Source organism: Natrix helvetica (assembly GCF_964273705.1).
Source record: "Natrix helvetica genome assembly, chromosome: 2".
Taxonomy (NCBI): Eukaryota; Metazoa; Chordata; class Lepidosauria; order Squamata; family Natricidae; genus Natrix; species Natrix helvetica.
Window position 1 is genome coordinate 253,495,299 of NC_138552.1, and position 26,881 is coordinate 253,522,179.

The following is a 26,881-nucleotide window of genomic DNA, read 5'->3' on the forward strand; positions in this document are numbered from 1 at the left end:
GCATTTATGGCAGATGTAATAAGCTACTATAATATATTATTAATATATTAATATAAATTGCAGTGCAGTTTAAGAACCATGTCACTAACCCATAAAATAAGCTCTTGGGTTGTTTCTAGTGGTGGCTTGTAATAGTAAAAGTTCTTCTCTTCAGTATCTGATTTTTGTGGATCCCCTCCGTTCCATTGTTGTCTTTCCCCATCAGAAATCTCTGCAGCAAAAAGAACTGCAATTCTTTGGTGGAGATTCTTTTACCTTACATGATCATGTTTCCCACGACCCAGAGAGTCTCCATTGCTCCCAAGGATATATAAATGTTTGAACGTTAAGAACAATAATTTTGCAGTGAGTTTTAATTTTGAGTGTACGATGCACAGGATGTGAGCTTTTGTGTACGGATAGACCTCATTTAGCAATCACAGTTGGGACTGGGAGGTTAGTTGTTAAGCAAAGCAGTCACTGAGTAAAACCATGACTATGCTTAGGATCTTATCTCAGCTTTGCTTGACTGACTCGCAAATGTTATAAATGCGATAATTGGCTGTAAAGTTACTTTACCGATGTAACTGTGAACGATCAGTAAACGAGGCAGATGTTAAACAAGGACTGCCTTTATTGCCTTGGATTCATTCATGCTTCTGAGCAAGATGTTTTTTTCCCTCCTAATGGTAGGGTCATGAGATGATGAGCATTGGGCTGTTGCTAGGCGTTTCTGCTGCCAAGTTGGGCACAATGGATATGTCGATCACCCGGCTGCTCAGTATCCACATACCGGCTCTTTTGCCTCCGACTTCCACTGAGCTGGATGTGCCTCATAATGTGCAAGTGGCGGCTGTGATAGGAATAGGCTTGGTGTACCAAGGGACGGCTCACAGGCACACTGCCGAAGTTCTCTTGTCAGAAATAGGTAAGGAGGAAGCTGGTTGGGATTGGATCTGTATTCTACACGAGGCAACCATGGTCTCAATGATTTACGTGCTGCTGTCTTTGCAAAGTAAAGGTGACCAATTACGCTCAGACAAGGGAAACTCTTAAAGCGGCTGAGGTGAATGCTTAATTATCAATCAATCAAATATATGTAGCTGCCCATCTCATGAGAAGTGACTCTGAATGACGTGCAACGATCGAATAAAAAACATACATAAAGACAAGCATTAAAAGTATAAAAAGCCAACACTGAAAATAGACGTTAATTAAAAGTGTACGAATCCCAGGCAGTGAAAGAATGAATGTATTATCCACCTCCATAGTGGAGCCAAACCTATCTCAGGTTCCCTGGGACCCCTAGGCCTGCTGAAATAATCAGCTCTTGAGCAGCTTTTGGAATATCAAGAAGAGGAATGAAGCTAACCTAATTTTGGTGGTGGTGGTAGTGGTGGTGGTGGTAGATGTTCCATGAGGTGAGCGCCATGGCAGCAAAAGCACACCTCCTGGGACCTACCAAATATTAAGTCCTTTGCTCCATCCTAGCTGCTTATTTCCATTTTCACTGTTTTTCTTTCTTCTTTGTTAGTCCTTGGTAGTTTTCTCTGCTTGTTTTTAATTTATTTGTAATCATTGTTTCTTGTTCTTAATTTGGTGCTTTGCATAACTCCCTCCCCCCAAGATTTCCCATTTTACCAGGATTTTGAAAGAGATGTTGGATAGTTCCAGTTATCTTACGAAATGAGTTGAAATGTGAAAAAATGGTCTGCACATCTGAGAACCATCAGTTGTGTCTAAGCTTTTTAGTGGTAAAAAAATAGTTTAGATATATTGAATAAAAATGGAATGTTAGCTTGCTCGTTTTAAAAGTTGATTAATTGTTGGATTTATGTATATCCTTACCCAGGGCGTCCTCCAGGTCCTGAAATGGAATATTGCACTGACAGAGAATCCTATTCACTGGCTGCTGGCTTAGCTTTGGGCATGGTTTGTCTTGGGGTAGGTGTGCTTTTTTCCCCCCTCTCAGTTTTTATGTCATGTCAAATTGTTTGCTGTATTTTCCTTCAGAAACTGCAAATGTCAATTTGCTGAACAAGTTGCATATTTCAGTTTCCTGCAAATACATGAATTGGATCACATTTTCTATGAGTACAGAATGCAAATAAAATGCTTAGCATTGTTGGTTTCTTCTTCAGCATGGCAGCAATTTGATAGGCATGTCAGACCTGAATGTGCCGGAGCAGCTGTATCAATATATGGTTGGTGGCCACCGGCGTTTTCAAGCTGGAATGCACCGTGAAAAACACAAATCTCCAAGTTATCAAATTAAGGTAATGTTTTCATTTTTCAACATTGTACCTTAGAATCAATCTATTTACCTAAGTAATATCTACATCACCTGACATTAACACTACATATGATGCAGTATGGGCAACAGAATATTTTTGTGCATTTCTGCTATTTGTCCCATTCTAACTTTTTGTTAGTTAGATCCTTTATTTATTTGCACACGTCACAAAACAGTTTTATTGGGTCATCCACATAAAGCTCAGATGTGTTCTATTTAATATGTAACTTTCTCAAGTTTCTTCATTGCTTTTTAAGCCTTGGTAGATTCTACCTGTAATTGACGATGAGAATAACCTCAAAGAACAGGAGAAAGAGTTGTAACCACAGCAACCAGCAGATAAGAGAAATCTTGAGTCCAAAGCAAGAATAAAGTTTGAAAAATTGTCTCTCCTTCCCTGGTTCTCTTTAGGATAAAAGCAGAGAGCGGGAAGGCACATGTAAAATTGCCAGATTCTGTTTCTGTAATCCTATAAACATGTTGCAAGTTTAATTTTTAATGCAGTATTTCATCACGCACATTTTTTAGCAAACACCTTCCTAATTACAGTATGTAGTTTAGACTTGAGAACTGCTTCATAGACTCCATGGAAAAGGAAAAAAAATATATGGTTCCCCTATTGAATTAGGAAGTGTGAATTAGTTCATAGTAAACTAAATACCAAATACTTAAATGAAAGTATCCCTCATCCATAGATGTTTGTAGTATCCATCACTATAGGATTTAAACTGAATCTATGTTTTATTAACAGGAAGGAGATACTATAAATGTGGATGTAACTTGCCCAGGTGCAACTTTGGCATTAGCCATGATCTATCTCAAGACCAACAACAGGTATGAGGCTAGGAGATATGGTTAGATACAATGTAGGCTACACTTGGGATCAGGGGATAGCCTCTTGTTGAGACTACAGCAAGCTACAATAGTACAAACTTTTGTGTCTTAGGAAAAAATAGTCATGTTACTCTTCCCAAGCAGTCTATTTGTACCTACCCTAGTTACCTTTAAACATCTAACCAATTGGCATTGGTTAAATTCAATTTCACAGCTCTGCTTCAGAGCATGCTATTGTTCAAGCACCTTCTGGAACTTTTTAAAGTAGCGATCTTTTTTCCTGGGATTGTATGGAAGCTGCAGAGGGTGAAAGAGTGCAGTACAGAATTTGCCTAAAACATTCCTTTATACAGCGTTTCCACTTGTTTATTATTGTTAGTTGCGAAGGCCTGTCTGACCCATGGACAACGTTCCTCCAGGCCTTCCTGTCCTTTCGGTACTCTCCATGGGGTTTTAATGGCAAAGATACCGGAGTGGGTTGCCACTTCCTTCTCCAGTGGACCACTTTTTATCAGAGTTCTCTGCTATGACCTGTCCGTCTTGGATGACCTTGCACGGCACAGTTCATAGCTTCATTGAGCTACGCAAGCCCCTTCGCCACAACAAGGCAGTAATCCATGAAAGGGATTACTGTTTATTATATACTAGTATCAAAACAACATTTTGAACCACTTATATTTTTGTTAAAGTAGTAATTTAAAGTATGAATGCTTAATGCTTACAGTAAGGTTAGTTCCACCTTCAGAGTGTTCTCTGTGAGATATGTTAGAGGGTTTAGCATTCAGTAAGGAATCACTGATCTCATTTTACCTTTTTTAGTGTGCAAAGACTGTAGTAGCTGGACAGTGGATCTCGACGATTAAAGGAAAAATATATACTGTATAGCAATAGCAAAGTCAGCCATTTAAGATAAATTGAAACATTTTCTCATGCTTCATTAGGCAAGCTATTTTAATTTACAATTCTCCTTTAATCTTATATTTTGCTAGGTCGATTGCTGATTGGCTTTGTGCTCCAGACACAATGTATTTGTTGGACTTTGTAAAACCAGAATTCCTTTTACTGAGGGTATGTTTATAGTTTGGCTTTATTCTATTAGGAAAGGAAGCAGCTCAAAATAAAGTGTTAGTGTGCACTGATATATCAAATCTGTTTAAATGTGCTACAGATTATCTTGCCAGGTAGTTCAATCACTCATTCCAGTGTTCTTCTTTACGCTTTTTATTGATTATGTACTGAGCTAGCTTTTAAAAGCACACAGAGTTCCATCCTGCCACAGTTCAGCTCATTTTGCACGCAAGACTTGCTATGGCTAACAGAGATAATAGGCAGCAAAGTAGCACATGTCTGCAATATTTATATTCATATTCCATGTGACTCAGTACAGTTCATAACATTTAAGAAATCATCCCTTTAAATTTTTCAGCAACATAAATTTAAATCAGATAGAATTGTACGGCTTAGTTGAATCTAATAAAGCTGTTGCCTGAAAAATAAAATATTGTGTATATCGTATTCCAAAATGCAAAATGTATTTCTGTGACCTTATCTGCTTGGCAAAATTATGATGGATCCATCTGTGTCATTACAAACACCATTAGACTGGGACTGGCACATCCTCCCATAGTTCTTTCTGTGAGGTTTATGCTCAGATATGAGATATACATACGTACATAAATTAAACTTAAGAAGGATTCATTGCTGGTTTTAAAATGGTATGCTGGCAATGAGAGAAGTGTATTTAAAACCTTTTTAACCATAAACCTTTTTAAAAAAAAAACTTCCCCACAATGATGTTGGCAATTTTATCTTAGTTATGTGCTTCCAAATATTTCTAGATAATTCATGACAATGTGATACTTCTCCACAGTGAGGAAAGAATTCCAGAAATTAATTTATTCTAATAAAAGATTAAATTTAGGCAGATATATCTTGTATCATTTTTGTATAAAAAAAACCCTGGTTATGATTTGGTGGAAATAGAATAATAACTCACATTTGCTAATTAACAATTATCAATCCATAAAATTCAGAAGAAGTCTGGTAACATCTTTTCAAATTAACTTATTAAATGTCATAAACTTTTGTGAACTGAGGTATATTTCATAAAAATGTATGCCTTTAATTAAGTATGTGATCCTGTAAAGATGTTACCAGATGACTCCTGATTTGGGACTGCTGTAGATTAACATGACTCTCCTATAATTTAGAAAATGAAACACTAAAATAGTATACGTTGAAAGCGGCCATAAGGGACTTTTTTATTTATAAATATAAAATGGGTATTCCCTCACTTTTCAATGAATTGATTCCATTTTGATTTATTCAAATACATTGACCAGGAGATATCATGTGATTGATTTTGTTCTGCTCGGAATTCATGCATTTAGTTTCCAGTAGAGAGTTGAAGTCCAAAAAATAACATCTGACTTCTTATGTCTGATAAGTCACAAATAGGATAAAAAATGTAATGCCTGTCTCCTGGTGGTCGATGTAACTGAAAACAGCAAATAGGGTATATACACTCTGCAAAATTAGAGGTATTTCTCCCTGTTCCAAGGGTATGTATGTGTGAGTCTTAAAATAACGTAACACTCTATACATGGGGGCATGACATAATGTAACACCTGTATTTGTTCTGAGAGCTCAAGGATAGGAGGATTATATATATCATTCTAATAGATATTTTTTATGATTTCTTAAATCATTGTAGTTTCTGACCTCATTATCATAACTTAAATTTTTAATCCTCTTGTTATTTTTCTTGCTTGAAGACACTTGCTCGATGCTTGATTTTGTGGGATGATATAATGCCCAGTTCAAAGTGGATTGATAGCAATGTGCCACAAGTAAGTTGCTGCTTCTCAATATGCTTGTTACATATAATCAGTGATATTTGGATTTTCTGCCTTCCAAGAATGCTTTGTTCATTAGTGTCCTTAGATCGTGACTATCTGCTTCTGAATCTCAACTTATTACAGATGAATTGATTTATTTAGCATGCGGCAAATGGATAGGAGGGTAGGAATACTCCATGGCATTTAGTTAGTTTATGTGAAAAGATATTTAGCTTCTTTAGGATTTAGCTGAATATACTGTATGCATATACTAAAGTGCATTTTAGAACAGCCCATGTGGCTGTGCCTTGCAGAATGTTTAGAGTAACAGTGGGGTTAAATGATTAAAATGTGTGATGGGCATTTGGGAGACCCAGCTTCAGGTGAATCCTCAACTAGGGAAAGGTGACTGGGTCACTTTAATAGCAATAGCACTTAGACTTCACAGTGCTTTACAGCCCTCTCTAAGCAGTTTACAGAGTCAGCCTATTGCCCCCAACAATCTGGGTCCTCATTTTACCCACCTCGGAAGGATGGAAGGCTGAGTCAACCTTGAGCCTGGTGAGATTCGATCTGCCAAAAGGCTGGCAGCCGGTGATCAGCAGAAGTAAGCTGCAGTACTACACTTTAACCACTGCACCACTGTGGCTCTTAAGTCAATCTCTCCTGGCCAAATCTACCCAAGGTTTTTATGAATAAAATTAGAAGATGGAGAGCTTTATATGTTGCCTTGGGGTATTGAACAAAATGATTGGATATAAAGCTAGCAAGTGGACAAACTTCCACCAACCAATTTCGTTGTATTTAAGTACAATGACAATAAAGATTATACTTACTTATACTTAAACTTATTTGGGCAACAATTGTACAATGTTTTTAATTTCCCAAGAAACACCAGAATTTCTTTCAGCATAGATTGAAAGTCACTTTTCTTACATGGAGTCAGTTAGGCAGGATTGTACATAAGGTCCTATTGTGATTGGGGCTATATAATGTAGATTTGGAAGATGAAGTGAGAATCTCACTTTATTCCCATTTTTATAAACAGATCATAAATTGAAGAAAGTGTGAGTGGTGCTTTCAGAAGTCAAACTTCTGGAAATCTGAGAAAGCTGTTCATCTTTTTTTTCCCTGTAGCTTAATAATTTAGTTCCAGACTACTTTACTTGCGTTACCCAGAATCCTTCCTAAATGGAACTCCAGGTGGCAGCAATGAGAGAATGTGATTTTTAGGTTCAGAGAACCTTTCTTGAAGAGGATGTTTTGTGGTAGGACAGGAAAGAGTGAATATGTGAAAATTGCTTCCACCCTTGCTCTTGACAGTCTGGTAACTTCCCAGTATATTGCATTGCAATATGTTCCATCTTCGCCAGCCACAGAAGGCTGGTTGATTGTGTACTTTTTAATAAAAGTTTAATTTAAGACTGGATGCCTTTTGTAAAATTGAGAATCGCCAATTGCAGTTACTACATTTCCATAGATTGTTAGAGAGAACAGCGTTTCCCTTCATGCAACTGAGATGCCATCATCGGAAGATCTTAATTTGGAGACCTTGGCGTAAGTAATTGTGCTCAGTTTGCAGAATCTTTTAAGCAGGTAAAATAAAGGATAACTCTCAGGCTTAAGTATGACTTATATGCCACTTCATACTGCAGCACAGAACTCTCTAAGGCTGTGATGGCGAACCTATGGCATGCGTGCCAGAGGTGGCATGCAGAGACCTCTCTGTGGGCATGCGCACCATCTCCAACTGCTTTTCTGGGTTCCATTGCATGCATGTGCACCAGCCAGCTGCTCTTCCAGGTTCCATCATGCGGATATATAATGGGCATGTATGCCGGCCAGCTGGTCTTTGTGTGAAGCCCAGTTGGCCAGCGCACATGCGCGTGCCGTAATCCAGAAAAGAGCAGCTGGCCAGTGCGCATACACGCCAGACCTGCTGTCTGGCACGCATTCGCATGATGTAACCCAGAAAAGCAGCTAGCCACTACGCACATGTGCACCAGTCAGCTGCTGTCTTCCAGATTCTGGCTCCAGTTTGGTACTTGGTGCCAAAAAGATTAACCATCACTACTCTAAGGGGTTTACAGAGTCAATCTAATTTTTTCAAAATCTGGGTCCTCATTTTACTGACCTCAGAAAGATGGAAAGCTGAGTCAACCTTGAGCTGGGTAGGACTGAACTGCTGGCAGTGGGCAGAGTCAGCTTGCCATACTGCATTCTAACCATTGCACGGCTCTATACACATTCATTTTTATGTAAAAATTGCTACAAAGTGACTGTGAATGCCAGAAACCTGAAAATATAGACTAGTCATGTGGATTAAATGGAGGGCAGAATTTATTATACTGCAAGTACAATGTGAGGAAGTGCCCTTGGAGATGATTATATGCAGGTATTTCTATTTCTTGAATTTCTGGAACAGAATAATACATGGAATTAATATTTTTGCCCTACATTAGGCCTTCCCATCCATTGATGTTAGCTATATCAACTATCAATGCATATCCCAAGGAAATCTCTGCTTATGGCAATGTAGAGACGTCTAGGCTGATTCCTCTTTTGACTCCACCCTCAGGCTTTGCCACTCCTCCTCCTATATTGTAATCATTATGATAACTTTTCAAATATTAAATTATCATGATACTTTTCAAATTTTAATGTGGAGTAGAGAAAAGTGCTGATTTCTGGCTTCATCTCATAATATAGCTGTAAGGGTCTCCCAGTTCAAATATGAGGTTTGTGCAGTACAACTGGTAGTTGAGATGGCGACTTGTGTGAATCCTAAAATTGCTTGTTTCACATTTCTCATTGGATGAAACACGCCTTTTCATAAGAAAACTAGTCGATTGCATATCATTTAATAGATTGCATATCATTTAATAGATTGCTTACCATTTAATTTGAAGATGAAGGTACATTGGGACCTGATGGGATTTGTAAAATCAAAACCTCTTAAAACAGAGGTAGACTGTGGCCATTAATCTAATATTTCAATGAATCTGTTTGCAGATGGCTTTTAAAACAAACCAGATTCATATCTTTGGAAACAGCAGTCTGTGTTTGACTCTGCTATTTTCCTTGCAAACTGAACTGTAGTAAGTCGTAAACGACAAGGAGGTGTAGAGAAAGTGAATACAGCTCTTAATTGAAACTTTGCAGTACTAGGAAATAATTTTTCCACCTCTTTCTTTAGGACCTATGTTTCTGAATTTGCTTTAGATGATATTAATGCAGTTGTAATGAACTCTATGAAAAGGAGCTAGATGGCTCTCAATATTTCATTTCCTTGTTTTCTTCCTGGACCAGTCTTTATTCCATTTCACCTTTGGAAAACCAGGATTAACTATATAAAAAGGGCATAATGGAAGGTCTTATCTGATTCAATAGTCACTGTATCTTGTACAAGCAAAGCTATTTCAAGGCATTTCCTCAGAGACTCCATTCATTCCTTTAGTATTCCCCTCCAGGGTTTAAGAGAATGCAGCTTACCTATTGCCTGAAGCCATTGCTGTTTCCCCCCTCTTTTTTAACAATTGAGGAAATGCAGGGCACTCTGATTAATCCTTCATAATATTTCAAAAACTTGTATTTTAACTGTTTCTTTCTAGGCAGGCTCATGTCTATATCATTGCTGGTTCCTGTTTGTCCCTGGGTTTTCGATTTGCTGGTTCAGAAAATCTGGCTGCATTTAACTGTTTGGTAAGTAGATTGATGGCTAATTAGTATTTGATGTGATCTACACAGCTGGGACATTTTGCAAGTCCAGAGTACATTACTATAATTCGAAAAACCTTGTTTCCATTGGGTTGAAAGACAAATGTGCGTGTCAGGCTTCATGAATGCAAGGATACCTGTGGAAATCTAATGTCAGCATGCACAAAAGTTGACTGGAGTAGAACAAGGCAGCTCTCATTTAGCTCATGTCTAAAGTAATGGTGAGGTCTGGGCATCTCATGACTGGGACAAATGCACACTAAGACTTTTAGTTTTCTTGAAACAATATTTTTAAAAGTCACAGCAACTAAATCTATATGTAACTCTTTCCAAGAAAAGTTTGAGGGTTTTTTAAAGGAAATATATCTAGTATTAATATGCTTGATTTTCCATCAACTTTTGATCCCTGAATTTTGCTAGTTAACTTAGATAAAAAGATGCTGGATACATCTGTTTCTCTTCATACATAGCGCTTCTTCTATAGTAATACGATTGCCCTTTTAAAAAAACTCTCCCCTCTGACTCTCCCCAGTCTTTCCCCAAATGATCAGTTATTTCAGTTTTAAATTCTTGTTGCTGTCTAGGGATAGTGGAATTCCAGTCCAGAACATCTAGACAACACTGAGTTGGGAAAGGTGGAATTAGTCTTTAAACTAGCTGTACTTAAACTAGCTGACATAATCTGTTCCTTAACTATCAGCAACAGTTTAAAATGGAGTAGAAATGACAATGCTTATCTTTCAGTATATTTAAAAACACAAGACTGCAAAATGTAGTGTAGGGTGCAATATTGTTGACCGCCGGCCCCTTCAGCAGCTGAATCAGATGAGGAGGCGACATTGGAGTCAGGGCCAGCATCAAGGCAATCTGAGAGCTCCGAGAGCGAAAGAGGGAATGGAACTGTCAAAGATAGAGACAGAGGTGGAGACTGGGCCATCTGTCAGTCCTCAGATGGAGAGTCAACAGCTCCCAGGTCTGGAGGTGGCTGATGAGGAAGAGGAGGAACAGCTGGGTCCAGTGTCTGACACGCAGATGCACAGAAGGCAGAGAAGAGCAGTGGAAATCTGTGGGGTGGTCCTTGGGACGGAAGAGCCATTGCTGTTAGCAAAGCCCCAACCTAGTTCTGGGGATAAAAGGCAGGGGATGGAGATGAATAGGTGTGGCAGACAATTATTCATTTCCCTGCTGGTCAGCCACTGATAGCCTGCATTTCCGAATCCTCTCTGGAAATTACCAGAATTCTTCTTGGAATCTGCGTTGTGTGTGTGTGTGTCTGTCTGTCTGTGTCTGCTGCTGGAAGAAAGCGAGTGTACCTTCCAGGACTTCCTTTGCAAGTGTGGGAAGGGAGAGAGACTCCTGGTGTGTTGGGCCAGTTCAGGGGGAAAGGGAGTGGGCATCACTTTCCACAGGACTTAGAGACTTCGTAGCCTGCCTGCTGTGAGGGAGTGACTGCTGGCACTCCTAAGAAAGGGAACGTTTTGTTAACTACAAAGGGCTTGTTATGTTTGGGAGCTGGGTCAGAACAATTGTGCAGCTGATTGTCCGTATTTATTTTAGAGAATCTCATGTGACGGGGACCATAAATGAGAAGACATTCTTCATTTGCCTGAAAATAGATTTTTGCCATAGCTAGATGAACCTCAAATATATTTAATACCGATTCTATGAAAGAGGGGAAATTCCTTATGGGGTAGCACTGTAGCAGAAGGTCTTGTTTGCATGACTGGAATCTCTTGAGTTCTCTTTCCAGTCTGTGGTTTTTTTCATTGTCACAATATATTTGCTCATCTTGTATTTCTCTTTCTAGTTTGCATTTGCAAAAGACTTCATGAAGTGTTTATCGTCAGCTACAGCTTCCATTGTAAGTTTCTTTAAATTCCTAACGGTTTTAGTACAGGTGAAGTTTTATACTAGCTTTTCTTGTTTAAATCGGTTGTGGTTTATTAGATCATCAAACTAGCTCACAGAAAATTCTGTGCTGTCTTATCTTTCCATGACCATGCAGACATACCTAAAATAGCTGTAATAATAAACCACACAAGTTGTTCAATTATATTAATGTAAAAAATTTTTTAGTAGATAAGGTCTAATTCATATACAAGAGAGAGAATTTTATGTCTTAATGTTTTAATAAAACTGTTCCTCCATTGTAGTACGGAAAGTAATTTGGGGGATTCTGTCTAATTATTAGGAAACCCTTACACAGGATAATCATAGTAAATAAATGCTAAGATCTACTAGACATACAGTAGAACTAGATGCCATATAAAGCAACTCCGGGGGGGTTGGGAGGAGGCAGGAGAAATGAAAATAATGCATTTAGGATGGATGCATCATTATTAGCAACTAGTATGATTAAAGGCTTGGAGATTAAAACATGAAGAACGGTTGCAAGAACTGGGTATAGTTAGTCTAAAGAAAAGAAGGACTAGGGGTGACATGGTAGCAGTGTTCCAGTATTTGAAGGGATGCCACAAAGAAGAGGGGTCAAATTATTTTCCAAAGCACCAGGACAAGAAACAATGGAGGGAAACCAATCAAGGAGAGAAGCAACCTAGAATTAAGGAGAAATCTCCTAACAGTGATGACAATTAAACAGTGGAACAGCTGGCCTTCAGAAGTTGTGGGTGCTTCATCACTGGAGGCCTTTAAGAAGAGACTGAACAGTATTTGAGATTTACCAGCCTAGTAGTAATTCATACTCCTCTCAAAAGTGATGTCCATTCATTCTCTTTTTCCAAGGGTTCTTAATAAATAACCTTATTTATAAATTATTAATAAATTAGCTTTACAATAAATAACTGCTAATATTGTTAGTCTTAAATGATTGGCAGCCCAAATCTTTTGATGATTACTAGTAGAGACTATCTGTCATCTGCTCTGCTTAGATTGCGATGGGCATTTTTTGTTGGCTGGGAGCTGGTGGACTTAGAATAACAGAGTTGGGAGGGACCTTGGAGGTCTTCTAGTCCAAACCTCCTGCTTAGGCAGGAAACCCTATAACATTTCAGACAAATGATTATCCAATCTCTTCTTAAAAACTTCCAATGTTGGAGCATTTACTTAATTACTTAATGGTGTTTTTATTGTGTTTATCTGCCAGGGGCTGTAGTTATACAGCTGCAATAGGGTAACATTACTGGGGGGAGTAGATTTTCATCTTATTTCTTTCAATGTTTAGGTGATGGGAAAGAACTTTTAACATTTAATACAAAGCTTGATTTGTGCCCACAAAAGAAAAAAACACCTGACTGTTAAAATCAGTATTTTGTCACTGAATAATGACGGAGTGATTCTGGGCACCGGCTTTGGGTGCATATGTACAGGATGTGAGTTGCTTATTATTGGTATAAATATTTTTTTTTCAAAGTAAGTATTGCGAAAGTTGGTGTGCTTTATATAGTCTGTCATTTGCTAAAATTAGTTTGTCTAAAGATTGCAATCTTGCCATCTTAGAAGCATATTTAGAATGTGCAAAAGTAGGTATTCAAAACAATATCTTCCATATTTCTCAGGCTGGACACTATAACCTAGAGACATGTCTGAGTGTGGTGTTGCTTTCCCTTGCAATGGTGATGGCAGGATCTGGGAACCTGAAGGTTCTTCAGCTCTGTCGTTTTCTACACAAGAAGACCGGTGGAGAAATGAACTATGGATTCCATATGGCACACCATATGGCTCTGGGACTCCTTTTTCTGGGAGGAGGAAGGTAATCTTGTGATCTGAAAAATAATCTTCTGCTCCTTAATATATATAAACTCTCTCTGTGTGAGAGAAATTTTAACCAAACTTGGTACATAGATGACTTACCTTCTGGATAAAAACATTGTGGGGATAAGATGCCCCTGAAGCTCCTCAGGATGGGTGTTCTGTTGAGGTACAGCCTGTTGTGCCTTAAAATGGCTTCTACTGTATTGCCATAAAATGGCTTCTACTGTGCAACGCAGTGGAGTTGCAATGGTAACAGCTTCACAGTACTCCACAAGGGGGTTCCCTCTGGTAAGGGGGAAAATCCAACATTAGATATTAGGTTTGGTCTGGACATTTTCCCCCTATAAATAAATACCTGGACAACGCCGAGTTATTGGCTAGTCCTTTATATTTCCATGCATATAAACATCCAGAATGCAAAAAGAAAACAAAACAAAAAAACTCCTGAAGAATCTAATATGTCTTTGAGATTAACCTTGGTATACAGATAGACTGCAATGAAGGATGCATCTTTGTGTCCACAGTATTGCTTAGTTATATGAATTTAGAATGATTATAGCATTGCGAGAACATCAGTCTTTAGATTGGTTGTTTTGTTCAAAGAGGAACAAAAATATGGAAACATTGAAAGGGATCTCATAAGAGCATTTTCAGTAATGGCATTATCCCCGATGGTCTTTCACTGCTTTGTTAAGACTTGGCTTAATAAGACTATGTAAAAAATTCATCTGATGTTTATATGTTTTACTTTCTCGCCTTTTATGGTGTAATTCTTCTTGGTAACTTTTAAAAACCACATCCCCTTGTATTGGTTTTATTGTTTATATCATGCTGCGTAATCATAAGTATAAGAATTTTTTTACATTCTCATTATGTAAAAAAAGACCTAGAATAAAGTGAAAGGACTGAGCGACATTACAGGGACCCAGAAGCTTAGCTTTGATGATCTGAGTCTTTCCATGCATCTTGCTGTAGTAATTTCAAATTCTTTCAAAAGCTAGTTTCCTACAAGAAAAATAAAATATGCAGGAAATGTTTCTGTAAATATGTTTAATTAAAGCGAGTCAATCATGAAGAAAAATATATTTGGTTGATAAGAGCTGACAATGACTTGATGGCATATAATAAATTTTAAAAAGCAAGCCAATTGGGATTGAACTATTCTTCCATCTGTCCATGTAAGACAGCATATTTTGCTTGCAAATTTTGAATGAAATCCCTGTCCCCTCCATTTAAAAGCTGTTGGTTAATAGGGCTGACAAAACCTTTTTCTGTGATGCCTGTTAAATTAACTGGGCAAGATGACTGAGTAGTCTTGTAGCTCTTTGTAGCCTTTCATTGGCATAGACCTGATACTACGATCATTTTGACTTGACAAGGAAATGCTTTTTATTGACTCAAGGGAAAATATTGTTTCTTTGCAGATATTCACTTAGCACTTCAAATTCGTCAATTGCTGCTCTTCTTTGTGCACTTTACCCTCATTTCCCGGTTCACAGTACTGATAACAGGTAAAGGGAACGGATTAGGAAGTACATTTAAAATCTAATGGCTACAAATAGTTTGGCCTGATACATTTGTCAAACAGGGTTTCAACTTGTAATGTTGTATAGTGCATACAAATGTATGAAAAATAAAGAAATGTTGAAATATTTATGCAGTAATTGCAAAGATCTAGAGAAAGCCTAACATTTTGATATCTCTGCTGGGTCTTCAATTATTTGTTTAAATGTATTGGCTGCCATATTTATTTAATGATGTATAATAAATGGAATAATTTTCAGTATGTGTAAAGACGACTTGGGACAGATTGTGGAAGAAAGAAGAAATATGAAAAAACTGTAAAACATCATGGAATTAGAAACTCCTTATTTTTTCCCCATATGCACTATGCAAAAAGAAACAAAATCTAAACTGATGACACTAAAGTTCTACTGTCAGAATAGTCCCATTGAACTTGTGTGTGCCAGACTGACCAATGACATTCACCAACTCTAAAATTCAATTAAACCTGTCTGTCTACCCATCTTATCATAGGATGACTCTGGGTAAATACCCAGTTTCTGCAGTCTATAAATATTAATGCACTAAAATCACAACAATTTTGTGAAAAGCTTTATAGGTGTTTTTTTTTTAAATGAATCTTTCTAGGTAAATGAATGAAGCATATATTTTATTTCAGTTATATGAAACTGAAGGTCCAATACCTGCCAGTCTCCAGGCCAGCACAATTGTCCTCTGGCAAAGGAACAAAGTGTCCTTGTTCTCCCTCCCTCTCCCTCTCTCATAGGAAAAAGAAGTTACAACTCAGAAATCTTTGTGGTGGGCATATATGCCTGAACCCATGCAAATCTACAAATTCTAATTTCAGATGTTTTAATTCCAAATTTATCCTTGATGACTTCTCAAGGCTCTCCAGAGCATTTCTCTTTTCTCAATAACTATGAAATCTGGATCATTTTGAAAAAAGTGTTTCGCAGAATCAAGACCACATTTCTCCAAAAGTAGGAGAAAAGGATATTTAGCTGGATCTTTGGCTATTCATGAGAGATGGATGGATCCGTACAGAAAGAGACACAGCCTAAATTATTTCTTCTCTGCACAGGTATCACCTTCAAGCCCTGAGACATCTGTATGTCCTGGCAGCTGAACCCAGACTCCTTGTCCCTGTGGATGTGGATACAGATACTCCTTGCTATGCATTGCTGGAGGTTACCTACAAGGTATGTAAATTGTGTGACATATGGAGAAAAAAAGGTCTTATTCTCTGAAATGCTGGTGGGGAAAGATAACTCTTCCACAATTGTTCACAGGTGACATTACTGCACAGTGTGGCCTGACCTGGAGAAAGCCAAGCTATCTAGCAATATTCTTTGAAAGAATGGGAGGGATAAGTTAGGAAATCAAAACTTTCTCAAAATGAAAAAGGATGTTTCTATAAATAATCCAAGGTATGTAATACCTTTGTAAAACATTACAAAGTTATTACATAGCTTGTAGTGTGAAACATTAGACTATCAAAATTGTTATGTAGCTGGTACACCTTATGCAACTATCCATCACTAAACCCTAACCCTGCCTCTTGGAACATTTGGTGTATTCCAATTGTTTTAGCTTAAAGCAGACTGCTTCATCTTTTTACCCTGGAATAACTTTGATATAATTTTCAGATCTCAGGGAAATCCTGCATAAAAAATATCTACAGTTCACAGTACATTAATGTGATCATTAAGTCGTGGATATAATCATCCAATAATAATGGTCAAAGTGCAAAGTTTAAAAAAGTGTATTTTTTTCCCCTATCAAAATCTCTCATAGAACTACTTCTGAACTCTTATGGAACTCCAGGATCCTGCAGATCCTGTTAAGAAAGGTTGGCTTAAAGAAACAGCCACACTCCATACATAATTTGGCCCAACCTTAAGATAAATACATGAAATGAAAGATACAGTTATGAAGAACGGAGGATATATCAGCTCATTTTTTTGTAGTACTGACGACAGATTAAAGCACTGTCGCTGGAAGCTTCTACGGCAGAAACATCCCATGACAGGGAACCTTAAAATCAGATGATTTTTCCATGTAGTAATCCGTCGGCTTTCTTGAAACTCGATTGTTTCATCCCATGCGATTTAGAAAACATCTTTCATGCCTGTAATGAGAAAAGTAGTATTTTGAATTTGAGATGGGATTTGGTGTGTGTGTGTTTCTATACATTCCATCGAAGGCAGCTTATGTGGTTTGTGAATGTTTTCTACTTCTACATTTCATAACTTTTGACTACATGGTTTTGTATTTCAAAGGGAACTCAGTGGTACGAACAAACGTCTGAGGAACTTATGGCACCCACCCTTCTCCCTGAACTTCATTTACTGAAGCAGGTATGCAAGACGATTCTGTTTTGCAAAGTGACTGAGGTGTAGCTTCTAAATCCCCACACATGCAGGCAGCATTTCTGAGAATGCATGTTTAAGAAGAAGATATTTTCTTCAAGGGCAATACTTCATTATATCAGACTCCCTTGAGTTTGCCAGGAGGGATTCTTTAGGAAGTATGGGGACTTCCTCTGAAATAAGGGACTTGAAGTTTTTTTGTAATCTTATCAATATCTACAATTTCAATTTGTTATCCTTCCAGATCAGAGTGAAAGGTCCCCGATATTGGGAACTGCTGATCGATTTAAGCAAAGGGGTGCATCATTTAAAGTAAGTGTTATGGTGAACATTCTGAATAGTTGCACGCTGTCTTGCAATTTTATTGGCTCTGGAGAAATGTTGGAACCCAAATATAAACAGATGTTTATCTATGGAGATTTTTCAATCATCCAGGTCAATCAGAAAGTCCAGTTGCCTCTTGAAAAAGCATCCTTGGGACAAAGAGCTGTTTGCTTTTTAATTGCTTGCTACAGATAATACTCAACTTATTGTCATTCTCTCAATGACTTATTATTAGTTCTTAAAGTTACAGCTGTTGTGGCACCATCACAGTCACATGATCAGGCACTTAGCAATGTGTGTGCGCTTAAGACCACAGGAGCACTTTAATTCCCTCCAGCCACTATCTCCTCACTTCTATGCCGTTAGCTCTCTGTGCTTCAGGCCCTTTGCTGCCCTAGCCGACTTTCATTGTGTACTTAGTATACTGAAGTATTTAGTATTATATTGAAGTATACTTAGTATATAGAAGTATTTGCGCTGTACCATCCATTCTTAAATTACATGAGAAACCGTACAGAGCATAACTTCTTGCACTGTTTGTACAAAAAGAATAAATAAAATAGTTCAACTCAATATTTCTCTCTTTTTCCTCTCCAGATCAATTCTTTCAAGGGATGGTGTCCTCTATGTAAAACTGAGAGCCGGGCAGCTTTCCTACAAAGAAGACCCCATGGGCTGGCGAAGCTTGCTAGCACAGACTGTAACGCACCGAAAAACAGATGCCTATGCAGTAAAGGTAGCTCTTCTCCCCCTTTGAAATTACCATGCTATGTGCTACCATCTAATCCAGAGGTGGTATTAAGCAGGTTCTGACCAGTTCTGGAGAACCCGTAGCGGAAATTTTCAGTAGTTTGGAGAACTGGTAAATACCACCTCTGACTGGCACCGCTGACATCTATTCTCTGCCTCCTGAGTCCCAACTGATTGGGAGGAAATGGGGATTTTGCAGTAACCTTCCCCTGGTGGAATGGGGAGGGAATGGAGATTTACAGTATCCTTCCCCTGCCACGCCCACCAAGTCATGCTATGCCCACCAAGCCACACCCACAGAACCGGTAGTACATTTTTTTGAATCCCACCACGGATCTAATCATACCAGCAATAATGCTAGATAACACATTTTCCATTTTGAAATAATTTTTAAACTAAAAGATGTTCCTTAGAAAGCTGAATTGAGTAATGGAAAACGAATTCAGAGATATGGTAGAAAGAAAGGCAGTTGCCAGAACATTAATAGTACTTGCAAAGTACCGGCATAGCTTGTTTTATTGAGCTTCACTTTATTGCTCTTTGCAGATATTGATATTTGCAGATTTCTTTTACAATACCCTGTACCAGCAAAAAGATTACTTGCTGAAGGCTCAGATAATGATTAGCATGTTTAGTAATAAAGTATTTATAATTAAGGAATGTACATTTCTTTAGACATAATGCTATTGCACACCAAATAGACCACAATATGGTGCAAACATTACTTTTACATGCACTGGGAAACCTGAAATTGTGTAACTTGCTTTATTGTGGGGTTCTGGAACCAAGCCTGCAATATCTCCAAGGAATGCCTGTATAGTGCCCTGGTATCCAAACAGAAATTTCTGTTGCTCTGCATCACATCCCTGTTTTTATTATGTAACTTTATTTTTTGTGTTTGTCTAGAATCAGTTTAAACTAATAACTGGTCTGACTTAATGTATAGTCACAGCAGGAATTTGCAACCCATAACTCTGATTCTTTAATTAATGGCAAAATGACCAAAGTTTGGTAATGATCTTTTTTACTACATACATAAGAGGACCTCAGTGATCTGCTCTGATTTCCATCTTCAAAGTCTATTCCAAATAGATTATCTGGCTTAAATTTTTGTCTCATCTCTAACTACAGTACAAAATATCAACTTTATTTTGTCCTTTGGCAATATTCCTACCGTGTTTCCCCGAAAATAAGACACGCCCTGCTAATAAGCCCAATCGGGCTTTTCAGAGCATGTGCCATAATAAGCCCTCCCCCCCAAAATAAGCCTGCCCCCAACTATTTAAGCGCATGTGCAACTGGTCCCGGCCATTACCACTGTAGCACCTATCGGTACAGCTTCCAGGGCAAAAAGAGGGCCTGCCGCAAAAAGAGTGGCAAGCCAAGCAAAGTACTTCATGCCCCATTCTCTCCCGTGCAAAGAGCCCGGCGCAAAAAGAGAGGCAGGCCAGCAATGCGATCACCCCCTCTTGCCTGTTCCCTCTCGCGCAAAAAACCACAACCCACCCCACCCTAATGGTAAAGGCAGCCTGCCTGGTTCCCTTCCCTGCCGCCCCTTTAGCGAGGGGTAGCAGGGGGGGGGAGAGAGAGAAGCGAGGTGCGCGTTCTAGCGCTACCAGACTGACAGCTCCGCTGCGTTCCTCGCCTTTCCGTCCATTGAAGCAAAATGACATGGGGCTTCCCTTGGGACGCGCCCGAAGACTACAGCTAGTCCAGAACGCAGCCGTGCGGGCTATTATGGGGAGTACTAGGTACTCCCACGTAACACCTTTCCTGCGCGAGCTGCACTGGCTGCCTGTGGTTTTTCTGGTGCGTTTTAAGGTTTTGATTACCATCTTCAAAGCGCTCCATGGCACAGGACCTAGCTACCTGCGGGATCGCATCCTGCCACACACATCCCTGCGACCAATCCGCTCTCACAGGGAGGGACTTCTCCTGGTGCCGTCCACCAGGCAGTGCCAACGGGCGACGCCTAGGAGTAGGGCCTTCTCTGTGATGGGCCCAACCCTCTGGAACGACCTCCCCCCCGACATTAGAACCACCACCGACTTCCGCTCCTTCCGACAAAAAATGAAGACTCACCTGTTTTGATTAGCTGGCCTGGCACACTCATAACTTGTACCTCCTGGCAGATATATTTTAATTGGTATTTTAGGGGAACCATTTTTAAATTTAACTTATGGGGTATTTTTTAGGGGTTTTTAAAATTATATTTTAGATACTTTACTTTAATGTACAGTTTTTCTTTTAACCTCCTCCATAACTATCTATCTATTTAATTATTTAATTATTCATGTTATGTATTTTTATGTATTGACTGTACACCGCCCCGAGTCCCTTTTGGGAGAGGGGGCGGTCTATAAGTGTGAATAAAGTAAAGTAAAGAAGCCCCTTGTAAAAAAAAACTCGCGAGTTGAACTCATGAGGTTTTTTTTACAAGGACGAAAGGGCAAGGACCGCAGCGGAGCTGTCAGTCTCCCATAGCACTAGGACACGCGTCTCGCTTCTCCCTCCACTGCTACCCCTCACTAAAGGGACGTCGGGGAAGGGAAACAGCCAGGCCCGCCGTATCATTGGGGCTTGGTGGGATGTGTTCTTTTTGCATGAGAGGGAATGGGGTGAGAGGTGCCTAAAGAGGTGGCGGGGAAGGGAACCAGGCAGGCTGCCTTTACCATTGGGGCGAGGTGGGTGGTGTTGGGCCACGAAGGGGGCCTCTTACCTTTCCAGGTCCTTCGTGTTCCTCGCCATTGTGTCCAGGGAAGCCCCTGGTAAAAAAAAAAGAAAAAAAGAAACCCTTCTCGCGACTTCAAGAAGTTTGATAGAACTCGCGAGGTTTTTTTTTTTAACCAGCAGCTTCCCTGGACACAATGGCAAGGAACGCGACAGAACTGGAAAGGTAAAAGGCATGCCTCGCTTCTTGCCTGCCCCAGAAAATAATAAGCCCTCCCCTATAATAAGCCCAAGGCCATATTTCGTGGGTCAAAAAAAATAAGACCCTGTCTTATTTTCGGGCAAACACGGTAGAGAATGTGTATCCTGACTATCGCCACCCCACACCTCTCTCTCCCCAGTCTTCAGTCAAGTTCAATTCTACTGAAATCATGACCTGTTCCTATAATTTCCCTAGGATCAATATATTGCCAATTATTTTGCCTAGTATTGACTTCAGATTTAATTCTAAAAATCTTTTTATTTCAGGATGGCTTTGGAATCACTGACAGGTTTCTGTTGAATTTATCACTACAGATAAACAAATAAGTAATAGAATAGAACAGGAAAGACAAAATAGCCCAAAACTAAAAAACCATCAGGTTATCGCAAACCTGATTGATTGATTCATATATCACCTCATTCGGAGATTCTGGATGGTGTTCTAAGTTTTTTTTAAAAAAAACTCATTATAAAAACATAATGATCCAGATCCTCTCAAAGACTTCTGAAAACTCAAATTGTAACTATTCTCCAGAAGGTGATAAGAATAGAGACCACTCTTGCCTTGGGGGTTAGCAATTCCCAAGGAAGGGAGCAGCCATTGCTTCCCACTCTCCCTCATATTAAGAGGGGACCTTCAGCAGGCATTCCCCTTTTCACTTTGGTCAAGAGGGCATCTGTCAGAAATGGTGTAGGGTCTCCTGCTTGGGCAGGGGGTTGGACTCGATGACCTTCAAGGTTCCTTCCAACTCTGTTAATCTGTTTGGGAGAGGTTATCTCTAAGATCCCAAGGGCGTGAGCCGTATAGGGTTTAATAATCAGGGCATTGAATTGCACCTGGATAACAGAAATGGAATGCTGGGAGCGGGGGGGGGGGGGGGAGACAGATACCTCTGACAGTGAGAATTATGGAGGATTGGAACTCGCACAGAAAAACCCCACCCGAGCCCAGCTCTTGAAAGGTTAAACTCTAAGCAGTGTCTCATGATTTCATGTGACAGGAAGAATCATTTTGAATGTACCATGTCCAACATAGTACTATGTAGTACTTTATATCTAATAACTACTATTCTGAATTCTGCTTGGAAGTTTATAGATTACTAATGCAGTGGTTTAAGAATAAATGCATCAGCAGTCAGATCACTGTATTCTGTACTGACCATAGCACCACACGTTTAAAAAGGTGGAGATTTTTCATGAGTATTTTTCAAGTTCTTCTTACCAAGACACCGATGGTGGTGGTGTGTAAAATGTACTTTCTCATAAAGAATAATAGTTTGCAACCAAAAAAAGGGAAATCTTCTAATTTCAAATATCATTTTATTTTTAGCCAGAAGCTATTTCTGCTTTCACATCTGATCCAGCGCTGCTTTCATTTGCTGACTATTTTTGCAAGCCAGCTGCAACTATGGGGCAAGTACGTTGTCAGATGTAAACCTAGCTGGGAAAATGGGAGAGGGTGTGTAAGGGAATTGGTTATATTGGTCAAAAATTCTAAAGTGTCTAATGGCATAGAATCATCCTTATCCAACCTGGATTTCTCAGCTATATTGGGCCACAATTCCCATAATTGGCAGCCACAGGATATGCTGATGAGAAATCATGGGAACTGTAGTCAAAGGAGTAATGAGGAGAATAATGGCTAATAATGGTGAACGTCTATGTCAGGGGTGTCCAAACTTGGGAACTTTAAGACTTGTGGACTTCAACTCCCAGAATTCCCCAGCCAGCCATGCTGGCTGGGGAATTCTAGGAGTTGAAGTCCACAAGTCTTAAAGTTCTCAAGTTTGGACAGCCCTGGTCTATGTGGTTGCCAAGTCACCAATGACTTCATCACCGAAGCTCTGAAAATGCCAAGGGAATTGGTTTCTCCTAACCATGGATGAAATAGTTAAAATCTATACATACATTGCATTTTAAATAAACGAATAAGGGATTCACTATTCTGCACTTAATTCTAGCTTTCTGATATTGGGATCCAGGAAGAATATGTGATTCGTGTCTATAAATGGAAAACTTTTTTTTTAACAATGCTGTGTTCTGGTTTAGATAGTGTAGGACAGAAAATACTTTTCTGTTGTGCAGAAACTTTGGAAAGGTTCCCAAATATGTTTTGGAATTGGACTAATTAGAAAAAAGTACAAATGTTTAAAGAGTAGATGGCATGCTTTATAAATATATTTTTCTTGCTTCAGAAACCTGAAGTTTTTGACCTCTTTTCATCCATTCTGTATGAGTGTGTTACTCAGGAGAATCCAGAAATGTTGCCGGCTTATATAGCAATTGATCAGGTATTTTTTTCTCCTCAGCATGTGTTCTTATTCATTTATATATATACATATGTGTGTGTGTGTGTGTTGTATTTGTACTGATAAATAAATAAAGGGAGGCTATATAGATCTATTTCGAGCTAATTAGCTCTCATCAGCTAGCCATACCCTTACTGGGATTCAAACCTGGGCTGTATTATATCTTAGGCAGGAGTCTTAGCCACTAAGCCACAGGCTATCCTCCTTATCAGTTGAGCCAGGGAAATAGGTATGTATTTGTGTTACAACTCCTGGTATGCCTAAATATGGGAGGAAGGTCACTACTCCCTCTTTCTGTCCTTTGGCTTATCACAGAAGACCATGCAGGCAGAAAACCATATTTTTATTTTTAATGTTGCCTTTTTATATTTATATTTATATTATTTATATTTATATATATATTTATATATATATATATATATATATATATATATATATATATATATATATATATATATATATATATATATATATATATATATATATATATATATATATATATATATATATATATATACATACATACATACATACATACATACTTATTTTCTAGTTTAAAGTAAACAAAGCATAAAGCATTTGCAATCTACATTTATTTTGATCTCTTGAATTATGCTTTAAAAAACTACTTGTAATAATATATCCTCAGTCACATTTTATTTTTATGCCTTCTAGAATTCAACAAATTTTTATTATTATCTATAACAAACATATATATCTGAGGAAAATCAAATTCAGTGAAACATTATCACCTTGTGATAATCATCTTACACACAACTCCTTTGCCCCTCCCTCCTGTATTAATTTAATTCCATCTTCATTTTCTTTTGTGCTAGGCTGTGAGAAGATTAGAAAAAAAGGAAATGTCTGAGACATTTGATTTGTGGCAGATAAAATTGGTTCTAGAGTTTTTTAATTCCAGAAGTCATCAGGAAAGAATAAGAAAAAATCCACATGCAGGACTTTTCATGAATTCAGAATTTTTACCTGTGATGAAGTGTTCTATAGATAATACCTTGGATCAGTGGCTGCAAGGTAAAGCTTTTATTATTTACTTTGCTGGTAGACTAAGACTACAATAAGTTCTTTCAACTGAAAATGGTTCTACTTTAATTTTTACTTTTATCCTAGAATTGAAGAAAATTAACATGGTAATTAGAAACTCAGTTCTCTGTTGGTGTATAGTAAAGATGGAGGCATAGACATATGAGGGAAGTATCAGTTAGATATAAGGCAGTTCTAAGATTAGCTGAAGGGAAAAACACACTTTGGAAAAAAATTAAGAGGTTCTCCTCTATTAATGATGTGGAATCCATAATGAATCCTTTTTAACTGGTAATTGAGAGAAGAAAGAGGAAATGGGTAACGGTGATAGTGAAAGGTATGAAATATCAGAGAGTAAGAACTTGCTATAATTTTGAACAGAACTCTACTTTCCAATATTTGGTGCAGATCCCATTTATATCCCCTAAAACATCTCCTTGTGTGTATTTCAGCCGGTGGTGATATTTGTTTACATTCCTATTTAAGTGGACAGCTTATTGATGAATCTCAATTAAGTATGTTGGCGTGTTTCCTTATATATCATTCAGTCCCAATTCCAGGACAGCTGTTAGCTGGAGGTTTGGAAGGTAAATTTACCATTTTGGTTCTTTTAAAATATTTTAACACTAAGGAAAAAGACATTGTATATTTGGAATAGTTTCCAAATCTACTGATTTGTATTAATTTAGACTTTCTATCCCTTTAGCTCAGTGGCTGCTTCAGCTTTCAGATGAAGGCCTTAGCATTTCTGGTAAATACCAGGAACTGAAGCACTTACTAAGAAAATCCAATACAATTTATTTCACTGAGTTGCAATACATCATTAAATAACTACTGTAGAATTTCATTGCATTCTGAAGCATACCTCACCTCTTGCAAGAGAGAGGATGAATTTATGATAGACCAAATGAAGACTAGATTCATTGTCACCATTTAATATTGTTGGATGAATAAAACCCAATAGGCTAGAGAAGGCATAAAGCATAATTTTTAAAGCATGGTGATGTGATTATCTGTACACTAAATGTATTAAGTTATAGTCGGATTTATGAACCCTGACAAAATGTGCCTATTGGGTGTCTGTGTTTTAAATAATAGGAAAATCAAAACGGCTATTTATCACCAAAGAGCTATACAGATAGTTCTTGACTTATGATCACAATTGAGTCCATGTGTTTTTGTTGCTAAGTGAGACAGTGGTTAAGTGAGTTTTGCACCTTTTTTAGTGAGTTTTTATGACCTTTTCTGCACAGTCGTTAAAGTGAATCACCGCAGTTATTAAGTAAGTAACACAGTTGTTAAGTGAATCTGGCTTCATCAGTGACTTGTCAGAAAGTTGCAAAAGGTGATCATATGATTCCAGGACACAGAAACCATTATAAATATGAGTCAGTTGCCAAGAGTCTGAATTTTGATCATGTGCAGCGAAGGTCATGTGAAAAGCAGTCATAGGTCACTTTTTCAGTGCCGTTATAACTTCAGTCACTAAACAAATGGTTGTAAGACAGGACTACCTGTTTTTGTTTCTAAAACACAGCATTTCTCTCAAAATATTTTCTAGGTAGTACAAGCTTTTCTGAGCTCCTCTTGAAATTCAAACCACTGAAGATGCCAGTTCGTGCACTGCTGAGGCTTGCCCCTCTTTTGCTGGGAAATCCACAGGCAATGACTTTGTGAAAGCAATCACACAAGACTGACTTATCTGAGTCACCAAACACAATCCCAATGTGGTATCTGACATGGAATGAAAGAAACATAGCAAAGATACAGCTTTGCTTTCAAGTTCACAAACTTACATCTAACACATTTTTCCATTCCCTTTTTATGTTTTCAGAGCGATCAAGAGAGGTTTATATATTGTTGGATGGCTGACATGCCAGTGCAAATTATTACATCTACTTTTGTAAATAAAATTTGTTTGCAAAAAAAAAAAAAAAAAGGTCTTGATGATAAGCTTGAAAAACAGACTGGACGTAAAATCCACGCAGTGCAATATTCTTTGCCCAATGGCATTTAATCATGTCTAATTGTAACAAACAACATACACACAAAAGTGATGGTTAATAGCTTTGAATCGCCAGTGTGGGAAATGCCCATCTCACTGTCTGAAATATTTTCATATAAATTTCCAAAGTCTCAGATTGCTCAAAAGTAATACAGAGAACAGTAACAGTGTCCTGTGCTACTTCTATGTTCTGTCAGTATTCAAGAAGAATGTTTGCTAAATAGTTTGTGGCATTCTATCTTTCCATCTGGGCT

At 38.3% G+C, this 26,881-nt stretch overlaps 1 protein-coding gene across 6 annotated transcripts in view; it reads left to right on the forward strand.

The window, feature by feature from the left end:
• Window positions 1–26,538, forward strand: part of ANAPC1 (anaphase promoting complex subunit 1) — a 64,286-nt gene extending 37,748 nt beyond the window's left edge. For all 6 annotated transcript variants that reach the window (XM_081940329.1, XM_081940330.1, XM_081940331.1 and 3 more), the window contains exons 29-48: window positions 673–907; window positions 1,832–1,923; window positions 2,121–2,255; window positions 3,024–3,106; window positions 4,096–4,174; window positions 5,881–5,955; window positions 7,424–7,500; window positions 9,555–9,645; window positions 11,468–11,521; window positions 13,176–13,369; window positions 14,796–14,882; window positions 15,977–16,094; window positions 17,175–17,252; window positions 17,509–17,576; window positions 18,186–18,324; window positions 22,600–22,686; window positions 23,465–23,560; window positions 24,415–24,613; window positions 25,075–25,209; window positions 26,184–26,538. In XM_081940329.1, coding sequence (XP_081796455.1) covers window positions 673–907; window positions 1,832–1,923; window positions 2,121–2,255; window positions 3,024–3,106; window positions 4,096–4,174; window positions 5,881–5,955; window positions 7,424–7,500; window positions 9,555–9,645; window positions 11,468–11,521; window positions 13,176–13,369; window positions 14,796–14,882; window positions 15,977–16,094; window positions 17,175–17,252; window positions 17,509–17,576; window positions 18,186–18,324; window positions 22,600–22,686; window positions 23,465–23,560; window positions 24,415–24,613; window positions 25,075–25,209; window positions 26,184–26,299 — 2,238 coding nt within the window. In that variant the 3' untranslated portion in view covers window positions 26,300–26,538. The remainder of the gene's footprint in view (window positions 1–672; window positions 908–1,831; window positions 1,924–2,120; window positions 2,256–3,023; window positions 3,107–4,095; window positions 4,175–5,880; window positions 5,956–7,423; window positions 7,501–9,554; window positions 9,646–11,467; window positions 11,522–13,175; window positions 13,370–14,795; window positions 14,883–15,976; window positions 16,095–17,174; window positions 17,253–17,508; window positions 17,577–18,185; window positions 18,325–22,599; window positions 22,687–23,464; window positions 23,561–24,414; window positions 24,614–25,074; window positions 25,210–26,183) is intronic.
• Window positions 26,539–26,881: the final 343 nt, after the last annotated feature.